General features: G+C 38.8%; 2 protein-coding genes across 14 annotated transcripts in view; one reads left to right on the top strand and one right to left on the bottom strand.

The window, feature by feature from the left end:
• The first annotated feature begins 31 nt into the window (after window positions 1–31).
• Window positions 32–21121, top strand: part of TET1 (tet methylcytosine dioxygenase 1) — a 95308-nt gene continuing 74218 nt past the window's right edge. For 3 of the 5 annotated variants that reach the window (XM_061448053.1, XM_061448099.1, XM_061448108.1), the window contains exon 1: window positions 11462–11579. The gene's annotated coding sequence lies outside the window, so the exon portion shown is untranslated. Of the gene's footprint in view, window positions 174–600; window positions 704–11460; window positions 11580–21121 lie in introns of those variants that run through there. The other 2 variants (XM_061448071.1, XM_061448062.1) reach the window with 2 other exon arrangements.
• Window positions 2905–21046, bottom strand: SLC25A16 (solute carrier family 25 member 16). Of its 9 annotated transcripts, none has more exons than XM_061448191.1 (10): window positions 19788–19880; window positions 19215–19295; window positions 17874–17982; window positions 17540–17673; window positions 15914–15977; window positions 11484–11605; window positions 10928–10994; window positions 7178–7340; window positions 6215–6283; window positions 2905–4481 (listed from the first exon to the last, which is right to left on the bottom strand). In XM_061448191.1, the coding sequence occupies exons 3-10, from the start codon at window positions 17908–17910 to the stop codon at window positions 4325–4327; spliced, it is 813 nt and encodes a 270-aa protein (XP_061304175.1). In that variant the 5' UTR covers window positions 17911–17982; window positions 19215–19295; window positions 19788–19880; the 3' UTR covers window positions 2905–4324. The 9 variants fall into 9 exon arrangements, 8 of the variants coding, with proteins under 8 accessions (XP_061304175.1, XP_061304150.1, XP_061304167.1 ...); XR_009742488.1 differs by lacking the exons at window positions 17874–17982; window positions 19215–19295 and adding exons at window positions 6926–7002; window positions 20851–21046 and having other exon boundaries at window positions 4348–4481; XM_061448166.1 differs by lacking the exons at window positions 17874–17982; window positions 19215–19295 and adding an exon at window positions 20851–21045.

The following is a 21121-nucleotide window of genomic DNA, read 5'->3' as shown; positions in this document are numbered from 1 at the left end:
CAGCCAATGGGGAGGTTGACTGGAGGGCGGTTCTTCGCCGGGGCGGCAAGCGGGGTTGAAGGCGCGAAGTGGCGTGCGGCTCCCCGAGCCGTTGCCGCAGGGGTGGGGCCCGCGCCGTGAGGGAGCGCGAGGGTGCCCTGAGGCCCGTGGCGGTTACGTCTGCGCATAACAGGGTAGATCTCAGCCCTACCTGTCGTTATTTCCACAGCGTCAAGTGCTGTTACAGCCGCGGCCCCTCTTCTGATACCAGTGCAGTAGTATGACGTAAAATAAGATGCGCTTTTTGCTCCCAGCTGCTTATGGGGGCAATTTTTTTCCTCTGATGAGAAATTGTTATGTTCTGAGCTGACACTCCCTGACAGACGGAGTCTGTCTGAGGCGATATAGAAGCTTTTATTATATAATGGAAACAACACGGATTTTTTATTTTTTCCACAAAACCACTTCTTCAGCAAAGGATTCCGGATCTGAGACCATCACTTTTAGCAAAGACTGAAGGACTCTAGTACTATGTATCTTCTTAGTACAGCAGTATCACTTTTCTGTAGTTCAAATGAAAATTATATATAAAGAGTTTGGTCTTGTATCTATTTAATGCAGCCAAACACTGGGAAACAGCATGGAGGCTCCAGTACTGCAAAGACAACAGTTTCGAACAGTGGTTGGGCATCCTAACAGAAAGCGCAAGCGTGGATTTTAAAAGGTAAGAGTATACTTAAATTAGCCCCTTCAGTTTTCTTTGGGATAGTGCCGAAATACATGCAGTAAATTACCTTCATGTTGCTTTCCATTGCAGAACCTCTAATATGAGCTTACTTGTAATTAATAATTATGCAGTAATACTATCAAGTGCACAATCACATTATTTGGTATGGTATTAAGAGATTACATAAATACTTCTACTTTGATCACTGGATAACCTTGTGTTCTGAAGTCTCTTTGTTGCCTATGCTGCTCTTATACACTAAAAGAGAAATTTTGCTTCTCTTATACACTAAAAAAGAAATTTTCTAACAGAATATGGTTATAGAAGTTTAAAATATGCTTTAAATAGATATATTTTTTATTAAGTTAGATGCATGCCAGGCAGTCTGGGGAATTTGTACAAAGAGTCTGAAATCCAGAAAAATACCAAACATTACTTTAGTACCAAAAGTTGCCCTGAAGTGTTAAGGCTATGACTTTTAAAATTCTTTTTGGCATCACTGGTTGAGAAAAATGTGCCTACAATTTGAAGATGCATAAGCATTCTCCAAGTCTGAACTGCTTAAATTATGGAATTTATTGTAAAAAAAAAAAAAGTGTTATCACAAGATAATTTTTTTCCTTCCAATCCTGTGACAGAGTGAGCAGTGAAACAGTTAGCATGCTTTATATGCCCTCATTTTTTAGGCCATACATTGAATTGTGGAAATGTATGAGGGGAACCCAAAGCTGTGTCTTCTCCAGCACCTGACTCAGTAATATATATTTGCCTGCTGCCACCCCAGGTAGCAAGTTTATTCTTAAAAGGTAAACTGAGATGAAATTTACCATGCATCAGATTTAGCAAGTATGCAGTCACAGTGTGAGCTGGTTCAGTAAGGCAACACCAATAAAACCCATTATTTTCTTTTTGTGGGTTAACAGTAAAGGCACTATGTAGTCAATCTACCCTGGAGGAGGCAAAATGTCAAACAGCACCCAAAGGTTACATAGCAGAACAAAACAGTATAAATGGCAAGTAAAGCCATCAACTTCCTGAACTGTTTTACTATGCAGCCATGCTAGCAATATGGTGAGAGAACATGTCAGATTCTGCCAACAGGAGTAGAAAGGAGGAGAGTACAGGAATCCTAACTCAGACCAGTCTGAAGTATCCCAAGATTCACTCCAAGAATGCGCGGGGGGGCAGTCTTATCACTCACATCACTGAAGCAGAGATCTCAGTTGAACAGACTTACACTCATTGCACAGAATAAAAACACAGTTAAGGACCAAGCATACAGGACACAGACCTTTTGTTTTATGCCTGTTTTTCTTAACAAATACAGTCGTTTTGAGGTGCAAATGTAAAAGAAGGCTTATAATAAGTGCCTTCAGCACTCCTTTATTTAAGAAAAGAGGGAAGGAATTTGAAGAGTCAGAATTTGTCGACTCTGAGGTCTAAGCTCATTTAAATTAGCAACAAAAAAAACAACTGGAGAACATTAGCAAGGAAAAATTTCAATTCTGAGAATGTGGAGGTAAAGTATGGAGTTTATTGTAAAGACACAATGTTTAATCACTGCACACAAACTCCACCAGGACTGAGATTGTCAACACGTATCATGGATAAGCCACTATAAGACTGTCTCAAGTAAAGGAGTCCTAAAATGGTGAGGATTTCTTTTCTATTATGTCAAAGAGTATTGGAAATAGGTGGGTTTAAAAATATTCACCAAGGCTAATTGATTAAAAAAAAACAATTACTGGATAGAACTATTAGTTCTATCTAATTATTATGATATGGACAAACTCAGATATTCAGGCTCCTTACATGTGCTGAAAAAGTAAACAGAAAAAATAATTAGAAAGTACGTGATTAAGGTATAGAAATGAGCCCTGCTGGACCCTAATCTTGTACTTCTTCCTGTCTAAAATTAGATATTTGCTTGTTCAGTACATTGAAAGTACTGAAGAGACAGACGGGATATATAAGTGAATACAGCAGTCCTTTTTTAATACAGTGAATTTAGCTCTACTGCAAGGACTACAAGACAAAAAAAAAAGGAAAAAAAATCACTGATATTGGTTAGTTTTCATTTAAACAAAACTAAATGATCAGATGAAAATTCTTATTTGTTTGTTAATTAAGAATGACAATGTTACACAGATTAACCTACATGCATTCTTTCTTACTGTAATACATACAGATCACACACATTAGTTCAAAATTTTTAATAAAATAAATTCAAATACATTTCTTTTTCTGTCCACAGCTCCATTGTTAAGTATCAAAGAAATACATAATTCTGAGAAACTGGAAAAAAAAAAATTTGAGCCACAAAGTTGGTATTGAATATATAAGTCAAGATCCAGTCTGTCAAATTTGTCCAGATGAAGCAAATCGATTTTAAGCCATCCACCACTTAACATAACCAATTATTGAAAGACACTGCCAAAATATTTACAATAAATAATTTACATCACTTAAAGTAAATGCTTTACAGTTTCCTGAATCAAGTGAGTAAAATCAAAAGTACCAACGCAAATCATGTATAAACAAGTCTGTAAAATAGTTCCCTCTACAAAAGGAACTGTAGAAGGAGGAAAACATGTAATAGTCTATTGCATACCATACTTTAGAAACAGTACATATATACATCTATAGCTTTCAGTACAATCTTCGTTTTCTTTTCTTGCAGAAGAGGTTGAATGTGGTCCATATGCTTAAATAAGTAAAAGCAGCAGCATGCAGTCATGTTTGTCTCCATGGTTTAAGGTATGGACAAACCTGTTTACATAAGCTAGGACTGGAAAGTATGTAAAATACTTAGACACCAATAAGCTGAATCAAGAACATTCAGCTCCACAGAAGAGGTACAGAAATGCCTTTTAAGAGTAGGCCTATACTACCTGCCTTGAGGAGATCTTTTCTAGCACTTGTCACTGTAAAAGTTCCCCCTACTTTTATTTGTGTAGCATTTTTCAGAACAGAACGTATGCCAAGTAACCAGCTTCCAAATTACAACATCTTTAATAATGTTAAATACAACTGAGCATTTTTTCTTCACACGGGAGAAGAGACAGTCATATGTACCAGTCTAAAGACAGATGCATTGTTCTTGCATACAGAACACTTGTGCAAAAAAGTAACAAAAAGATGCTTAAGTTCAGCTTCTACAGAGCTGGCAAGTATTTGCACATGAAAACCACTGCATTTTGTTCAAATCAGTTTATTTAATTTTTAAAGAACAGATGTCTACTATCTTAAAAAGCAGTATAATCGTGTGTTTAACTCCTGCAATGGTGAGAAAGCTAAATAACTAACAGCTTGAAACCCATATAAAATGTGGGTGTAATATTAAAACTGTGCAATTCTTAACATTGATCTAATGAAGCCTCGAAGATCAAGTACATAAAAGTGTTTATAGCTAACTAATAACTAATGTTTATTTTGATCTGTCCCCTGGTTTCACTCCAGGAAATTAACCACATTTTGGCAAATAAAACTGTCAGACAACAGCAGTTCCACAGCAACAGATAACCTTTTTTTTTTTTTTTAATCTTCAAGCAATTTACTCACCAATATAATTTAAGGACTGATAATGTAGTTTTATGGTAAGGTCTTTTAAAATAAAAATCAGTTGAGATGCAAGAATTGTTTCATAAGTTCATATGTAGTAAAAGCCACAGCCTGGGAAGGAATGCAACGAATGTAATTTAGAGATAAACCACGGTATAATCCTCTTCGTATTCCATGTTGTTGATACACATATTTCAGTGTCTGCATCATTGTACTGGAAAACGAAGAACTCAAATCATTATTGGATACACATATTCAGTAGTCAAAATCCCTGCAGGACACTTGTTACACTTGGTTTTTAAGAGATCTATGGAGAAAAACCTATGGGACTTCATAAAGCGTTATAGACTTTTCAGGACTCAGAACACAGCCTGAGCTTCTGCAAGAAACTTGGCCATAAGAGCTGGGAACTGGAAAGAGGACAGTGCAATCCCATCTAAAGAAGTTTAAGTCTGAAAACACCTGCCCTAATAGATACACTAAGACATTTTACACCAGAATGGCTATACATCTGTTGTCTGTCTGACAGGAAGAAGTTGAGAAGCATCCATTCTTCTTACAAATATAATACAGAGTAACAGAAACATAATTTGCTCAATGTAGCACACACTTCTTGCATTACAGATCAGTATTTAGGCTTGCATCCTATTCTCTTTCTTTGAGCACTTGATCATACTACCCATCCTTCTAAAGTTCTGCATAGAAAGTTTCTGTTTAGCTCTCTGTGTAGCTTTGTCCACAATGACAAAAAGCTAGTATTTTCTCTCAGAAGAGAAGGGCTGAAATTTGTTCTGGATATATTCGACCTTACTGAAAGCAGAATTTGATTTGTATATGCAAGAACAGTTTTCCTCACATGCTTACATTGAAACTGAGCAAATGAGTCTTGAATGCAAAACAATGTAAAAATCTCCAAGGTGCTCAATATTTCCAAGCTGTTAAAGATACTGCTGTTTGAGAACAGCTTCCATATGCCTCAAAGCTTCAAGGTTTCCTAGTTGTTTTATAATCTCCTTCTCTGAAGGTATATATGCCTACTCTCCTTCAAGGCACAGCTCTCTCCAAACACAGTCACAACAACATTGTTCAATTGGGAAAGCTAAAGTCTGTAAAAGTAGGCCACACAAATTCAGAAAGTAAACCCCCTATAAAATTAACATATTTTTATTTTAAAAGTATCTGGAGTGGAAAACAGGCAAGGCTGGGGTGGGGGGGGAGGGAAGGGATTTAAGGCTGCTAAGGAAAACAGAACATCAGCTTTCACAGTAAGCAACACATACATTTGTTTATGAAAGGTCACCAAGAGAGACTACTAAGATCCAATTCATCATAGAGGAGATTAACAGTTAATCACGCTGGATTTAGACATGCAATTCCAGAAGATTGAAAGTAACCAAGATAAAACTGCCCTGCAATTTAATTCTATTGAGGCAATTTAAAATTTAGAAAGTATTTCACAATGAAAGCTGATTTAATCCTATGATTTTAAGGATATGGTACTTATATTTCTATTGGAAAATCCCAATGTGTGGGGTGTGGGATATTACCACCAATGCAAGAAAAGTCAAATAAAATCATCTTATGGAACAGACTCTGCACCATTAAAAAACACTTTGAAACATTCAGTTTCAGTAAAAGCATGCAGTCTCTCAGCAATCCTGCCAATATTAAAGGAAGACATTGCAAGCTGAGTTAATGCAAAAAAAGCGTTACTAATACAAACGCAGTATTATTAACAAAAGTGCTGTTGAGATTACCAGGTTTTTTTCCTAACCCCAGAATAATGGCAGCTATTGACTGTGTGGAAACTTACTCATTAAAAAAAAATGAATAAATCAACAACACAATAGTTTGGGGGGTTTTATTTTGTTACTTTTAAAACTAAGAATTTAACTTTGCTCAGACATCTAAAAATTCCGTTACTATGCATGAAAAGAAAATACTTACAGGCACTTTTCAGAGTCTGGGAGAACTGCTCCTAACTGCATCCGCCTACGAGTTACATCAAGGGGATATCTATAGAAAAGATATTTGAACAGCAGTTCAACCAGACATGTGATGACTATATGAATATTGTTTAAAAAAGGAATACAAAGAAGTTCACAAACAACCCCCAAGCTCCCTTTTCAGGGACTCAGGAATCTGGCTCAGATTCTCAACACAGCTGAAAGTTCTCCTAAAAAGGGAGACTTCCCTCATACAACCAAAATGAGCAAATCGGATCTCTTAATATATTCCATTTGGCATGAGTAAGGAAGATACATGAAGATCAGCTGAGACTATAAGACAGTCTGTAAAACACTAGAGAGTGAATCAAAAATAAAATTAACAGTTTAAGAATTAATAGAAAATTAATTTGTAATGCAGCGCTTCAGTGAAAAATTGATGCCATAAAAGTCCATTAAATTAATTTTATGGACAAAATAAAACATGACAAGGGCAGCAGGAAAATGGAGAAAGCAGGCAAAGTAATTTAAAAAATGCCAAATACAATACCCAAGACTTGGGTCTTTTTTTTTTTTTTGGCTTTTGTTTGGTTGGTTGTTTTTTTGTTTTGTTTTGTTTGTTCTATGGCTTCCCAGGTTACATTGTTTTGAAAATAAAGTCCAGTAATAAATTTCTGCAAGTTATATTTATGGTCAGAGTTTCATAGCTTACCAAACAAGATTCCAACTGATTTTAGGAGATCTGTCTGAATTTGTTTAATTGACTCAATGCATATATCTTTAAAGACCCTGAAGATTAAACAGATATTTAGTAAATTAAACAGTAGGAAATAACTGAATTCCTGTGTCTGTCTGACCCGATTTAAAAATTTCACTAATAATAATGAGACTTACGTAAAATCATATTTGCAGATACAAGCAGTACAGACAAACAAACAACCCCACGAACAACACCCAAACTTACGATATCGTCTGAGCTATTGCTCCAGCTATGCCACCACACAGCAGATTTACGTGTGTTTTCAAAACTAAGACATCAGGATTATCTAATGAAGGCCGTCCAAGCAAGTTAGGTGCTTGAGAAAGTCCAATGCTCTTTAAGGTACCAAAGGTAAAAAATGAAAAACCTAAAAGAAAATTTAATGTACTTTCATTAAAAAAAAGCAAACTTTGTCAATGCATCATCATAATAAACAAAAAGCTGCACTTACAGAATCATAGAATTGTTAGGGTTGGGAAGGACCTTAAGATCATCTAGTTCCAACCCCCTGCCATGGGCAGGGACACCTTACGCTGAATCATATCACTCAAGGCCTCATCCAACCTGGTCTTGAACACTGCCAGGGATGGAGCCATTCACAACCTCCCTGGGCAACCCATTCCAGTGCCTCACTACCCTAACAGGAAAGAATTTCCTTCTTACATCCAACCTAAACTTCCCCTGTTTAAGTTTTAACCCATTACCCCTTGTCCTGTCACTACAGTCCCTAATGAAAAGTCCCTCTCCAGCATCCCTATAGGCCTCCTTCAGATACTGGAAGGCTGCTATGAGGTCTCCATGCAGCCTTCTCTTCTCCAGGCTGAACAGCCCCAACTTCCTCAGCCTGTCTTCATATGGGAGGTGCTCCAGTCCCCTGATCATCCTCATGGCCCTTTTCTGGACTTGTTCCAACAGTTCCGTGTCCTTTTTATGTTGAGGACACCAGAACTGTACACAATACTCCAGGTGAGGTCTCACAAGAGCAGAGTAGAGGGGCAGGATCACCTCCTTCGAGCTGCTGGTCACGCTCCTTTTAGTGCAGCCCAGGATACAGTTGGCTTTCTGGGCTGCAAGCGCACACTGCCAGCTCATGTTCATTTTCTCATCAAGCAACACCCCCAAGTCCTTCTCCGCAGGGCTTCTCTGAATCTCTTCTGTGCCCAACCTGTAGCTGTGCCAGGGATTGCTCCGACCCAGGTGTAGGACCTTGCACTCGTCATGGTTAAACTTCATGAGGTTGGCATCAGCCCACCTCACAAGTGTGTCAAGGTCCCTCTGGATGGCATTCCTTCCCTCCAGCATATCAGCTGAACCACACAGCTTGGTGCCATCGGCAAACTTGCTGAGGGCGCACTCAATCCCACTGTCCATGTCAGCGACGAAGATGTTAAACAAGACCAGTCCCAACACCGATCCCTGAGGGACGCCACTCATTACTGGTCTCCAGCCGGACATTGAACCATTCACCACAACTCTCTGTGTGCGGCCATCCAGCCAGTTCTTTATCCACCAAGTGGTCCATCCATTAAATTGATGTCGCTCCAATTTAGAGACAAGGATGTCGTGTGGGACAGTGTCAAACACTTTACACAAGTCCAGGTAGATGACATCAACTGCTCTACCCCTGTCCATCAGTTCTGTAGCCCCATCATAGAAGGCCACCAAATTGCTCAGGCAGGATTTCCCCTTAGTGAAGCCATGCTGGCTGTCACCAAGCACCTTGTTGATTTTCATGTGCCTTAGCATGCCATCCAGGAGAATCTGCTCCAAGATTTTGCCAGGCACAGAGGTGAGACTGACTGGTCTGTAATTCCCCAGGTCATCCGTTTTCCCCTTCTTGAAAATGGGGGTTATATTTCCCTTTTTCCATTTGTCGGGAACTTCACCTGACTGCCATGATTTCTCAAATATGATGGCCAGCAGCTTCGCAACTTCATTTCCCAGCTCCTTCAAGACCCGCGGATGGATTTCATCAGGACCCATGGACTTGTGCACATTCAGATTTTTAAGATGGTCTCTCCTACAGTGGGCCCAAGGTCTTCATTCTCACAGTCCCTGCATCTGCCTTTCAAGACTTGGGTGGTCTGGTCAGAACCTTTGCCAGTGAAGACTGAGGCAAAGAAGTCATTCAGAACCTCAGCCTTCTCCAAATCCTGTGTAGCCAGTTCTCCTGAGAGCTTCCTGAGGGGGCCTACATTCTCCCTAGTCTGTTTTTTATTTGCTACGTACCTGTAGAATCCCTTCCTGTTATCTTTAATACCTCTAGCTAAGTTTAATTTTAACTGGGCCTTAGCTTTCCTAATCTGGTCCCTAGCTTCCCGGACATCCCTGTACTCTTCCCATGCCACCTGTCCTTGCTTCCACTTATTATAAGCCTCTTTTTTCAATTGAATTTTCCTCAGCAGCTCCTTATCCATCCAAGGAGGTCTCCTGGCCCTCCTGCTGCACTTCCTTCTGGTTGGGATGCAACACTCCTGAGCTTGCAGCAGGTGATCCTTGAATATCAACCAACAGTCTTGGGCCCCTCTGCCCTCTAGGGCTGTATCCCATGGAACCTTCCAAAGCAGGTTCCTGAAGAGGCCAAAGTCTGATCTTTTGAAGTCCAGGGCAGCGAGCTTGCTGCACGCTCTTCTCACTGTCCTGAGGATCTCAAATTCGAGCATCTCATGATCGCTGCATCCAAGGCTGCCCTGGAACATCACATTTCCAACGAGCCCTTCCCTGTTGGTGAGCACCAGGTCAAGCATGGCACTTCTCCTTGTCAGCTCCTCTATTACTTGCGGAAGGAAGTTGTCTTCTACACAATCGAGGAACCTCCTGGATTGCTTGTGCCGGGCCGTACCGTCCTTCCAACAGATGTCAGGGTGGTTGAAGTCACCCATGAGAACAAGGGCCTGTGAGCGTGAGGCTTTTCCTATCTGTCTATGGAGTGCTTCATCCGCAGGTTCTCCTTGATCAGGCAGTCTGTAACAGATCCCCACAGTAATGTCTCCCATAGCTATATTCCCTTTAACCCTGACCCACAAACTCTCTGTGGACTGCTCACCTGTCCCCAGACAGAGTTCCATACTCTCCAGCCTATCCCTAACATAAAGGGCAACTCCCCCTCCCTGCCTGCCAGGCCTGTCTTTCCTAAAGAGCCTGTAACCTTCCATTCCAACACTCCAGTCATAGGAGCCATCCCACCATGTTTCTGTGATGCCTATTATATCATACCCCTGTAGACGTGCACACATCTCTAATTAAAAACTATTTTCCAGTTCTTCTGGAAGTTTTTCTTCAGCAGAAAGAAATAAGATAATATTTTGAACTTCTACACTAACTTCTGTCCAAATGAATCAGTGTTTATAATTAACATTGAAATAATTCTTTAAATAAGACAGACTGAGGGTTTTAAATTACTGGATTGCTCAGGAGTTAAGAGTAACTCCTAAGATCTTTTTTAACTGAAGAAAATCTCTCATATTTTAATCATGGGTATATTTTAGCTGGGCACTTCTGAGGTTCCTCCATTCCACATGGCTTTAGGTTGTCTAAGTAGTTACATTAAAGTCACCAGCAGATGGAGCCAATACAGAGACTCTGGATCTCAATCCATAAAGCTCTCTGCTCTCATGGATCTACTTGTTTGAGAAAAAAATATCTGAAGTGCTTTCTTGTGCGAAAACCGGGAAGCAGAAGAGAAAGAGCCACTACTTTACCTCTCTTCCTCTTACCTCCAAATTTCATAAAAGATAAACTTTGCCTATTGAGGTTGCTTTAAAACACATAGATCAATTCTAGATTAAGACTGAAGAGTTGCAAATGCTTCTACAGGCCTCCCCTTTCAATCCAGTAAAAACCAGAATCTTTTTATTTTAACAGAAGCTAATTAACTAGGTGTACAAATGCATTATGTAAATTTAGTAGGGCACATAACTGCTGAAGGATTGCCATGTTCTGTTTTTAACTTACCTGCATATGGCGCCATTCCTACAATAGTTGGCATCAGCCCTCTGTAGAACCCACTAAAACCACCTTCCTTTGAAAGAAAAATACAAATACATTTTTGGCAAGAAATACAACAGATGTTCATACAAATTCACATGACAGCAATCTGATTTGCATCATCTAGCACAAAGGAGCTAAAATCAAGTTCCATTTCTTCAGCCTGAAGAATTGAGGGAACTGCTGCCACAGGATATACAGAAGTGAAAATGAAGGAGAAAAATCTACATCCAATAGAGACATCTCTGCATTATACATATCACTTCTCCCCAGGTTTTTTTTTCCTGTATCATTACTACTAGCTCTTGAAAAGCAACTCCTCTCTGCTGCTTTTGAACTCCTACTTATGTAGTCTTAGGAGCCTAAGTAGAAGCATCTAGATAATTTTTTACATTAAAGCGATTCAATGTGCACGCAATGAAGTCATGTTATTTTCCACCAAGCCACTATTTTCAATGCAGTGCAACATTCTTTAAAGAGCATACTTTGCTTTGACAGGACTGAAGATTAAAAGAAAAAATACCTTTGTGTAAATCATCTTGAATGCATGGATAATTCCCATGTACTTGTGTTCCCCTTTTACTTGGAATGCCAGACGAACTCTAACCATATCAAGAGGGTAAGTACAAATCACTGCTGTAATACCTTTATTAAAAACAAAAACAAAACAAGCAAACAAAACTCACCTACACCTTATCTGATTCTAGGATTATTTTGAAAATTAAAATTTCCTTTTGTGGCAGTGAATATAATAGCATATACAAATTATTTGGTTAACAAAACACTTAAAGTCACTTATAATCAGCAAATAGGAACACTAACTTCAGGAACACATGAAGGATTTATGTTTATACTTTGTGTTCACTGAAGTGGCACACCTAGACTTTGATTTTCCAAAGACTTATAGGCCTAACTGTATTCAAATGAACAATCTTATTTAAATCCATGGTTCATAAGCATCAGGCTAGCCAACTGCATCAGCTTTTCTGGATTGCAACCATGAAACTTAATCCAACCATAGCTTGGGAAAAAAAAAAATAAATAAAAAAGCAAACCACCAAATTTACATGTTTAATTTCAAAAAGGTTGTGTCAGAATTTGATGTGATTACTGGATATAGATATATAGATTACTGGATATAGACACATGTATCTACTGCCTCTGAAAATACTAAATATATTCTAATAGCATTTAAAGGAAAGTCAGAGTGGTAGTGATGAAAAGTACTTTGCTGCATTGCATTACTGCATTTTAATAGTTCATGTTAACACCTGCTTTAAAACTCTGACCAAAATAACCTATTTCTAGACTTAAGATGCCAAAAAAACCCAAATCTTGGTATTTATCCAGCTATGAACTGCTTCAAAACTGATTAGATGCTGACCAACTTGTACATTTGGAAACAGAACTTCAGTATATAGAACAACTCCTCCAACAGTTACCTGAGTAACAAATTATTTCCTACTGCTAGTTTTTGAGATAAACCACTCAATTGCTGACAAATGATTTGAAGGGAACAGTTAAAACTGTTTCCTAACAACAGAGGTAATTTCTAATGTCATATCACCAGCACTTAAAAAAAAAACAAAACAACCAACCAAAACAAACAAACAAAACCTAGGAAAAAGGGAAAAAGAAAGCAAAAACCGTCATGTTTCATAGCAGACTCTGAATTAGTTAAACATTACCTTTAAAAATTAGTCCTACAGAAGATAAGCACACTTTTTATGCTGGCAAGAAATTACCACCTCCTCTTTAAGTTTTAAAGTGTCTGAATAATACTTCTTTTTGTAGGTGTGTAATTTCTCCTCCTTTCCACAAGGTCAAAAGAAAACCGTAACAGGAAGGGATAAAAAAAAAAACATCAAAACCCAAACATAACTCCAACAGCAAACAAACTCTTCACAGAAAGTCATTCCTTTTTTTTTTTTTTCCTTCCTCTTAAAATCCTCTAGCTGTGAATTCTGGGGAAAAAATGGGATTTTTAATATCAGCCATAACATATGCTTTTTTGAAGCAACTGCAAGAGGCATGTTACTGCCTACTTGTGATCAGTTTTGGGACACAAAGATTTACTGGTGAAATCAACAAAATTACTCATGTCTATTCCTTAATTATGAGTTGTCAGAAATCAAATCACAGCATCTTAAGGCTGATTTCCTGTCCTGAGGAAGCAAAGACTATCCCAGATAATGAGAGCAGAGATAAAAATTTCCCCCATGGTCAGTTAAACAGGACAGAATTGGAAGGATCTCAACACTCACGAGATATATACTGCAATTCCCAGTGTCTGGATTGAGACAGTCAGTATCCTCCCAGATCCATACCATTTTCTAATTGCATTTACTAAAAGTAAAAACTAAAAACATGTTTTCTGTAAAAGTTTTATGTAATTTGAGTTGATTCTAGATAACATCTGGTATTTTTTAGCTTTTTTGATTTTTTTATGTTCATCAAGTGCAGGGTAGGAAGTACACATTTTTGTTCAGATTTTTCAATTAGAAAATACAAAAATACTTAGATTTGCAAAATCACCCTGTGATATAGGTGTTATTTGATCATTTTGTTTCCTAAACCCCACTGACCTCTATGATTTCTCTATCTTCTCTCCAGCTGTCTTTCCTTAGAAGTTATATACCATCTATCTGTTAATGAGGTGTTACAACTGAAATTTGAATCACACAAGACTCAGGAAATTTCAGAGTTAAAGTTTCCACATTAACTTTAACTTGGCCTCCTTAAATATATGCATTACAATAGGTTTTTCTTTTCTCTTACTCCACTGCCCCCATCCTCATTGCCTTGTTTTCCCTGTGGATATGCTTTTGATCCTGTTTATCAGTTACAGAAGATACTCAGAAGTTTCCCACCACTTTGAAACTAATTCTGTTGACTGCTAGTAATGTTGGAAACACTGACATAAGCAACACTTAAGTATCAGTAGTGTAAACAGAAGTGAAAGCAGACAGCTCTGTGGGTACTTGGTGTAAAGATGACAAAAAGGAAAGAGAAACAAGGGTTATCCATTTTCAACTGCGTAATGTTGGGCTCCGGGAAACTGTGAAGACCCCTTTCTACCAACACTGAGGTGCATGTAGCGTGCTATCTCCTTTAGTCAGTTAAACTTGGAAGAAACAGAGTATTATCCCTTATTGGAGCTAGCAAGAAGCTAAGCCACAGGATTTAAAGCAAGAAATATTAACAGTTGCTTTTAAAAGTTTTTTCTTATTTGTTTGCAAACCTAGATAACTTCTGTATCAGATTTCAAACTCTATGTTCTTCTTAGGGCCTCCTTTCTCCTCCTAGTTTCTTGGCATACTCAAGGTAAGTAGTAGGACACTCACATGTGATAGTATTACTATACCTGACTGCTGTATTGATTTCACCACATGCCCAAGTCTAGCTCATCTATGCAGCTTTGGGGTTCTCCATACCATACTATTGAGTATATTGTATTTAAATGCACCACATGAAACATTTCATTTGATCACGGTTTCCAGGTAGTACTGTATATTAATTTTAATTCTATTACTTAAGCACACAAACCAGATTTAACCAGTAAGATGCCTCAAACAATGCCAGATGCTATTAATTTATCTATGCAAAGAATTCCAGCATGTCCAACACTGCCAGAGTTAAGCTGATTAGTCAATGTTTTCACAGTGCCTCAAGTCAGGTTCCAGGTCTCTGACAAGGGTCCCAAAATAGCTAATAAGCTTTTTCTTTGGGGAAGGCGGAAGAGGAGAGGAAGGGTTTGTTCTTTAATACAGTTAAAGCTGGAGGGAAAGAATGAAATTTTTAAAGAAGAAGAAAAAAAACACAAACAAAACAACAACAAAAAAAAACTACACTCAATGAAAAACCACCTAGGTATTTTTTCCACTTCTTTCAGATACAAAGCCAGCCAAGGTCTGGAACATATCTTGCCAAATGTGTTTTGCTGAGTTTTAGGATCTTTGAATTGTTTCACTTCATTCTCTTTCGTTTTCTTCTGATGGCATGCAAAACCAAAATACTTTCATAAGATCTTTCTAGTTTAACTAAAGCTAGTGCTAACAAATCCCATTATTTTTATTCCAAAAAGAAGCTAAATATTAATATTCATGTCATAACTACTTATAAAACAGTATTAAGCCTAAAAACTACAAATTAAAAGCACACAAAGAACCACCTCAACTAAAAAACAGTCCACTATTACTTAGCTTTCTCTGTTTTTTCTTAGCTACTTATGGCTGAATGACTAGCAAAAGGAAAACAGAAATGTATAATCATACTACGTACTGGCAGTTTAAAATGGGATTTTTCTACTGATACTGCACTAATTGATAAATTATGCTTTTTAACATTCATAGAATCATAGAATAATTAGGGTTGGAAAGGACCTTAAGATCATCAAGTTCCAACCCCCCTGCCATGGGCAGGGACACCTCGCACTAAACCAGATCACCCAAGGCCTCGTCCAACCTAGTCTTGATCACATGTATGATCCAAGAAGTATCATGACACTCCTCCATTGCATGTTGAAAAGTACAGACATTCCTAGCAAATCCAAAAAATCCACCCGTTTAAGGGCAGATTCTTCCAATTCTCTCTAATTCTATGGACTTATATTCAACATAGTAGAAACGGCAGTCAGGCTGATGAGCCAATTCTATTGAAACCTGCATCTTGATCTTGATGAGGCTGGATTTTTCTTTTTTTTAAGCCATAATGAACACAGTAAAAAAATGTGCTTTACAACACAGCACAGAATTAAATGCTTGAACAAATATATTTTAAAGAATACTTAAACAGTTTTCAGTTAGGCAACTATTTGTTCTATTAACCATTTACTAGTACTTTTGCTTAATACAAATCTGCAACAGTTTGACCTGAGAACACATCAAATCATCCTCTAAACAAATACTAACTTTCCAGCAAAAGGGATGTCTGAAATCAAGTACAGAACTATACCTGCCATGGATCCAGCCATTAATCGATGCACATGTCCTGAAATCCCAAGTTGCTTCTTTATTACCTACAAAATACAGCACATTTACAATAATCGTACATCAGAAAATACAGGGAAGTACATCACAGTTTATTAGCACATTAATGCAACCTCCGCAGCTGTTTCCAAAAAGTTTACAACACTACAATTTCAAACCAAATCACTTAATTACTGATAGAGGAATTTTCTGAGCATTCCTGCTGTTACCAAGTTCCTATTAAAAACACGAAAGTGCCAAAATTCTACTAACAAGGCAGAATGATTAGTTAAAAGTATTTGTACTTTTTCCTTCAGACACTAGGCTGATTAGTTATCTTTAACATGTTATACAAGGCAAACCGAACACTATCCTTGCATGAGAGAATGAAAAGGACACTGAGAAAAGCTGAAAAGTGAGACATTTGAGATGAGTAAATTTTTCTTCTACACACAGTACATGAAACATACTCCTATAAGGCTGTTTTTAAGACTTTAACTAGATTTAATAAAAAAATGCAAGCTTTTATCAAATAACAGGCTATTTAAGAAGCAATTTCTGCTATCAAGAAAATAATTTCGTATCTTCCTTTATATTTTTTCCCATTCTATACATTTTTGCAAAACATCTTGAATGTTGTTGTCAATTAATAAATAAATTGCTCTGATGCCAAATGGTTTCTCAAAATTTGCAGATTTGTAAATCATTTCATTATAAAGCATGGCATGGAGTCTTTCATTCAACATAACATAAAACAAGCACAAATCAACAGCATTTATGATTATACCACAAAAAAAGAAACTGTAACGCTTGTAACAATTACTTTGTATCAGCCTCCTGAAATTTGCTCTTTAGAGAAGGGAACACAATGTCAGTCTCACTGTCTTCAGTAAAGATCATGCAATTTACTTCACTGGGTATTCAATCTGACCTTCCGAACGCAGCATTCCTTATTGCTAACAGTAAAATGGTATTCTTCACCACACATACGGAAAGTTTAAAACATGTTCATGTTAATACCTGACCTCCAAAAGAAGTTACATGGATTTATTATGTATTATTGTATTAAATGCACGAGAGCAGAAAGGAATCCACCAATTTTGTACAACCCTGAAATAAGCATTTTCTCTTCCAGGTCATTTCTATCTAGAGCCTGACATAGTCATTTGTCAGGTCAAATATAACAGTCATATCAAGACAGATTTTCAAATTTAAGTTATTCTATCCATCAAGTACTAAGAATCCCAACACAATAGGTTCCATTTCACGTTTTGTTGCTACATTATTCACAAAGGGCTACTTTATAACAACATAAACAGCAGCAGATTTGAGATTAGTTTTTTTTTTCATTAAAAAAAGAAATAGTACTCTCACAATACAAAGGTACAAAAATCAGTGGGTTTTTTTTCCCCTTAAGCAATACTACAAAAAGTTTCACTGGTGTCCTGACATTTTTAACAGGTAGATTTCAGAAAGCAACCTTAGAAAAGACATCAGCTAATTAATATTGTAAAAGTGTCAGTGTTAGTTTTGACCACTTAAAGAATCTGTATTCATTGTAGGCAGGGGGAAAAAAAAAAAAAACAACAAACCACAAAATAAATACAACTACCTTTTTATATTGGTCAAATGCCATAAACTGAATTGCGCCATATGGAAAGATTCTAATCATCATTGCCCCGTTTCCTTTATACAGCCCAAGGTAACCTTCCTTTCTGGGTACAGCACACAATGTAGAAAACACTCCTGCCAGCAATACAAAAAAAGATATTTTTTGTGGGGAGGGGAAAAAAATAAATCAAGCAAATATTAATAACAGTAAGTATGCATAGAACTGAGGCTGGATAGTGTTGCCTATTAACTGTGAGAGCGGAAAAATCCACTTTCAATGCCTAAACACTGCCATAAGCAGGAGATTTAAGGTTAAGCCTTATCAGTTTTCTCACCTCCCAGACTCAGTGAACCTCTTTCCAAATCACACATTCAGGCCCCATAACTTCCTGGACTGCAAGCAATCCTACTGCAGATGATGCTGTCCACCCACAGAAGCTAATACTAGCAACAGAAGGAAAGAAACTGGTTGACTTGCAATTCAGCCAATTCAAAATAAATACTTCAAAATCTAAAACCGTGGGAAAACAATCTGATATTGCTACATGCCATCATGAATGAAAGGAAGTAAACGAGTTTAAGACTGTCACTACTTCCACATTAAACATTTCACACTTCCTGTCCCAGGATTGTTGCAATGTAAAGCAATCCTGTTCCCTTAATAGGCAAGAAATAATGCAAGATCACACAAAGTTTGGGAAAAACCTACAGTTTTATTACAAACATATTATCAGTTTGCACAATTGCTATAAAATGGAGTTTTAAATTCTTTTTTAAACTAACAGTTAAACAGTTTTCATTCATATGCAACCATTTAATTATGTAAGAGCTGAACATGAAAAAGGCTTACACATTTATCTTACTTTCAGACAATAAAAAAAAAAGTAGTTGAAAAACTTCAAATGGAAGTTTCACTAAAACAAGTATTATTTAGTTTCTGGAATTCAAGATGTCATACAAATACTTATGCCATGATTAAAATTTCTCTCTATTGTCATGAGGAGTTACTGTTCTTATTTCTTAAAACACATGCTCCAAGAGCCAAACCAATGCCAGACCAAGGGCAGCAAAAACATTTAGTGAGGGCTTTGATTAACTAATCAATCCATCACGTCTCTGCACTTACAGGTATCTCACCCACATAATTTTCTTCTTTGCCTACATGTAACAAGGATATGCAGTCAAGTCAGACACATTTCAAATAATCAGCATCATATCTAATACCCTAAATAGGGAATAATAGAAGATTTTATTTGCTAATTATGGCACAGTACAAAGCAGACAGAAAATAAAAATGTAATATATCAGTCAAACCAATGATTTCAGCCTTCAATTCTTAGACTGCACATCTGAGTGCCTACTTATGTTACCAAAACACTACCCTACTTGTGTTTCCCTTTTTGGTACAGTCAAGTGAATATATTCACAAAAACTCCACTGAATTCTGTTTCTGTTTAGTGTCTGAGGGGAAAAATTCCAAAGTTTCATTACATGTAGAATTAACCTATTCCATTTGTTTTCTTGACAATGTAACACACTTATATTCAGAACCTAAGTTATGACATATTTCAAACACGTATGACATAAAATACCTCAAATGCTATGCACAAGAGGGCACTGTTACAGCCCCACAGAGAATGGTTCTGAACATGCTAACTGTAGGTTTCTTTTCTCACCGTGATGCAACACAGATGCAGAAGACAGATCGGCTGCACAAATCCACTTCTACCTTCAATTCACAACCACCATGCTACTGTCTGTAAGCGAGCACGTGTGAGTTTTGCAGGATTCAGTGGTCGCTATCTTATAATCACCATCACCCGTGAACAAGGGCTGCTGAGCCCTGAGAACTGGCAATCGCTGTGGCAGACTGCAGCAGCTACTAGCAGTAGTGATGGTTCTTACGTAAATGATCCAAGCTTTGAACCTGTGATTACCAATCTCTTCGCAGGCTTCAGTGAGGGGAAGATCAAGCCGAGCTCTTAGATGCCTTATTGAGGATTATTCTGACATCTCAATCTCTAACACACCAACCAATGCCACAACTTACTTCCACAGGGCTTTGCTTTTCTTCTTAAACGCTAACAAAATATGGCACAGAGACTGACAATGCTGATGCAACCTTCTGTCCAGTCAATGCCATTTTTTTTTAATCAGCCACATCATATATATGATATATCGTATATATATGCCCAAGCCATACACATTGAATTTAAAACAAAAAATGAGACACACAGCAGCCATCTTACCTAGGTGTTTGTAATGGTGGTTATGAGCTTGCAGCAAAATCTTTACTCGATCCAGTGGTGCAGTAGTTGTTTTGGCACAACATCCTGCAACACCTTTCCAAGAGGGGAAACAGAAAAGTGATGGGTTGCAGAAGTTCCTTACATCAGAGACAAATAAGGTATTTCTTAAAAAAAAAAAAAATTAAATGCAATAGGGGAGGAGAAACTCTGGAACTGAAAAAAGTTCTTATGATGAGTAAACAGTCTCTATTAGAAATAAACTACAAAACCCTTAAATCCTTAATGAAACATATAAACTACTTTTCCAGATTACAAAAACCCAGAACTCCACTGCTCTCAGTTGCTGAAGTCACAGCAGAACCTTTCAGAGAAAGCTGCTGAGTTTTCCACCTGGTTTCCTTCTGCGGAAAACGGACCTGGCTACTCTCCCAGAGGAGTGAGATACGCGTCCACCGTGTACCCTGCGCTGCTTCAGAGCCAGAGATGCAACAGCGAGCACAGACTGACATGAAAAATTTAAATAAACGAAACATCTTTCTATCGCCTTGCAGAGCGGGCAAATGGGACGACACCCCGTGGCAAGAACAAAGAGGCTTTTTCCGTCAGAGGTTAGTAACACGGGACTATGCCTGCGAGGCTGGCTCCAGCTTCACAATCCCTGAATCTTCACAACCGCAGTCGCAACTGCTTCCGGAAAGAGACAGCCAACCTTTCCCCCACACCCCGACGAGGGCTAGAGCTCTCGGACTCTTTAATTGCGACTGCCCAGGACTCCTCACTGGTGCTGATAAGCGCGCGAATCACTCGCCTGTACCGAGCCACCGCGCACAAGCATATCGGGGAGGGAGGGGGGCCGGGGGGGAATGAAACCCCCGCTTCCCCTAGCGATGATCCTCTCGACAGCAGCTTTACAGGGGACACTGACATGGAAGTGACCTCTGCCCTCCCCCCACTCTGCACCCCGGGCCGCCCGGCCTGCTCTCCCACTCCTTGCAGCCCGTGGAAGGCCCGCACAGACCAGGCACCGCACGCCGCCGGGCAGGGACCCGCCCGGGGCACCCACCTCCAGCGATGAAGGAGCGCAGCCAGTAGAAGTCGCGGTGTGCCGCGCCCGGGGGCAGCGCGGCACCGGGCCCCGCCGCCGCCGGGGAAGCCATGGGGCAGGGCCAGGCCGGGTGCGGACGGCGGCGGCTCCCTCAGGCGGCGAGCGGGCACCGCATGGGGCAGCGGCGCCCCAGCCGCGGCGTAGGGGCGGAGCTCGGGGCGGCCCGAGATGAGCCATGGCCGGGACCGGCAAGCCGCGCCGAGGCGCCTGCTTATCGCGTCAGAGTCGG

Source organism: Pezoporus flaviventris, unplaced genomic scaffold (assembly GCF_033815535.1).
Source record: "Pezoporus flaviventris isolate CSIRO_AGI_PZ_B2104156 unplaced genomic scaffold, CSIRO_AGI_Pfla_v1 ptg000001l, whole genome shotgun sequence".
Classification (NCBI taxonomy): domain Eukaryota; kingdom Metazoa; phylum Chordata; class Aves; order Psittaciformes; family Psittacidae; genus Pezoporus; species Pezoporus flaviventris.
The sequence above is the reverse complement of the archived record's forward strand: the minus strand, read 5'-3'. Positions and strand labels throughout refer to the sequence as shown.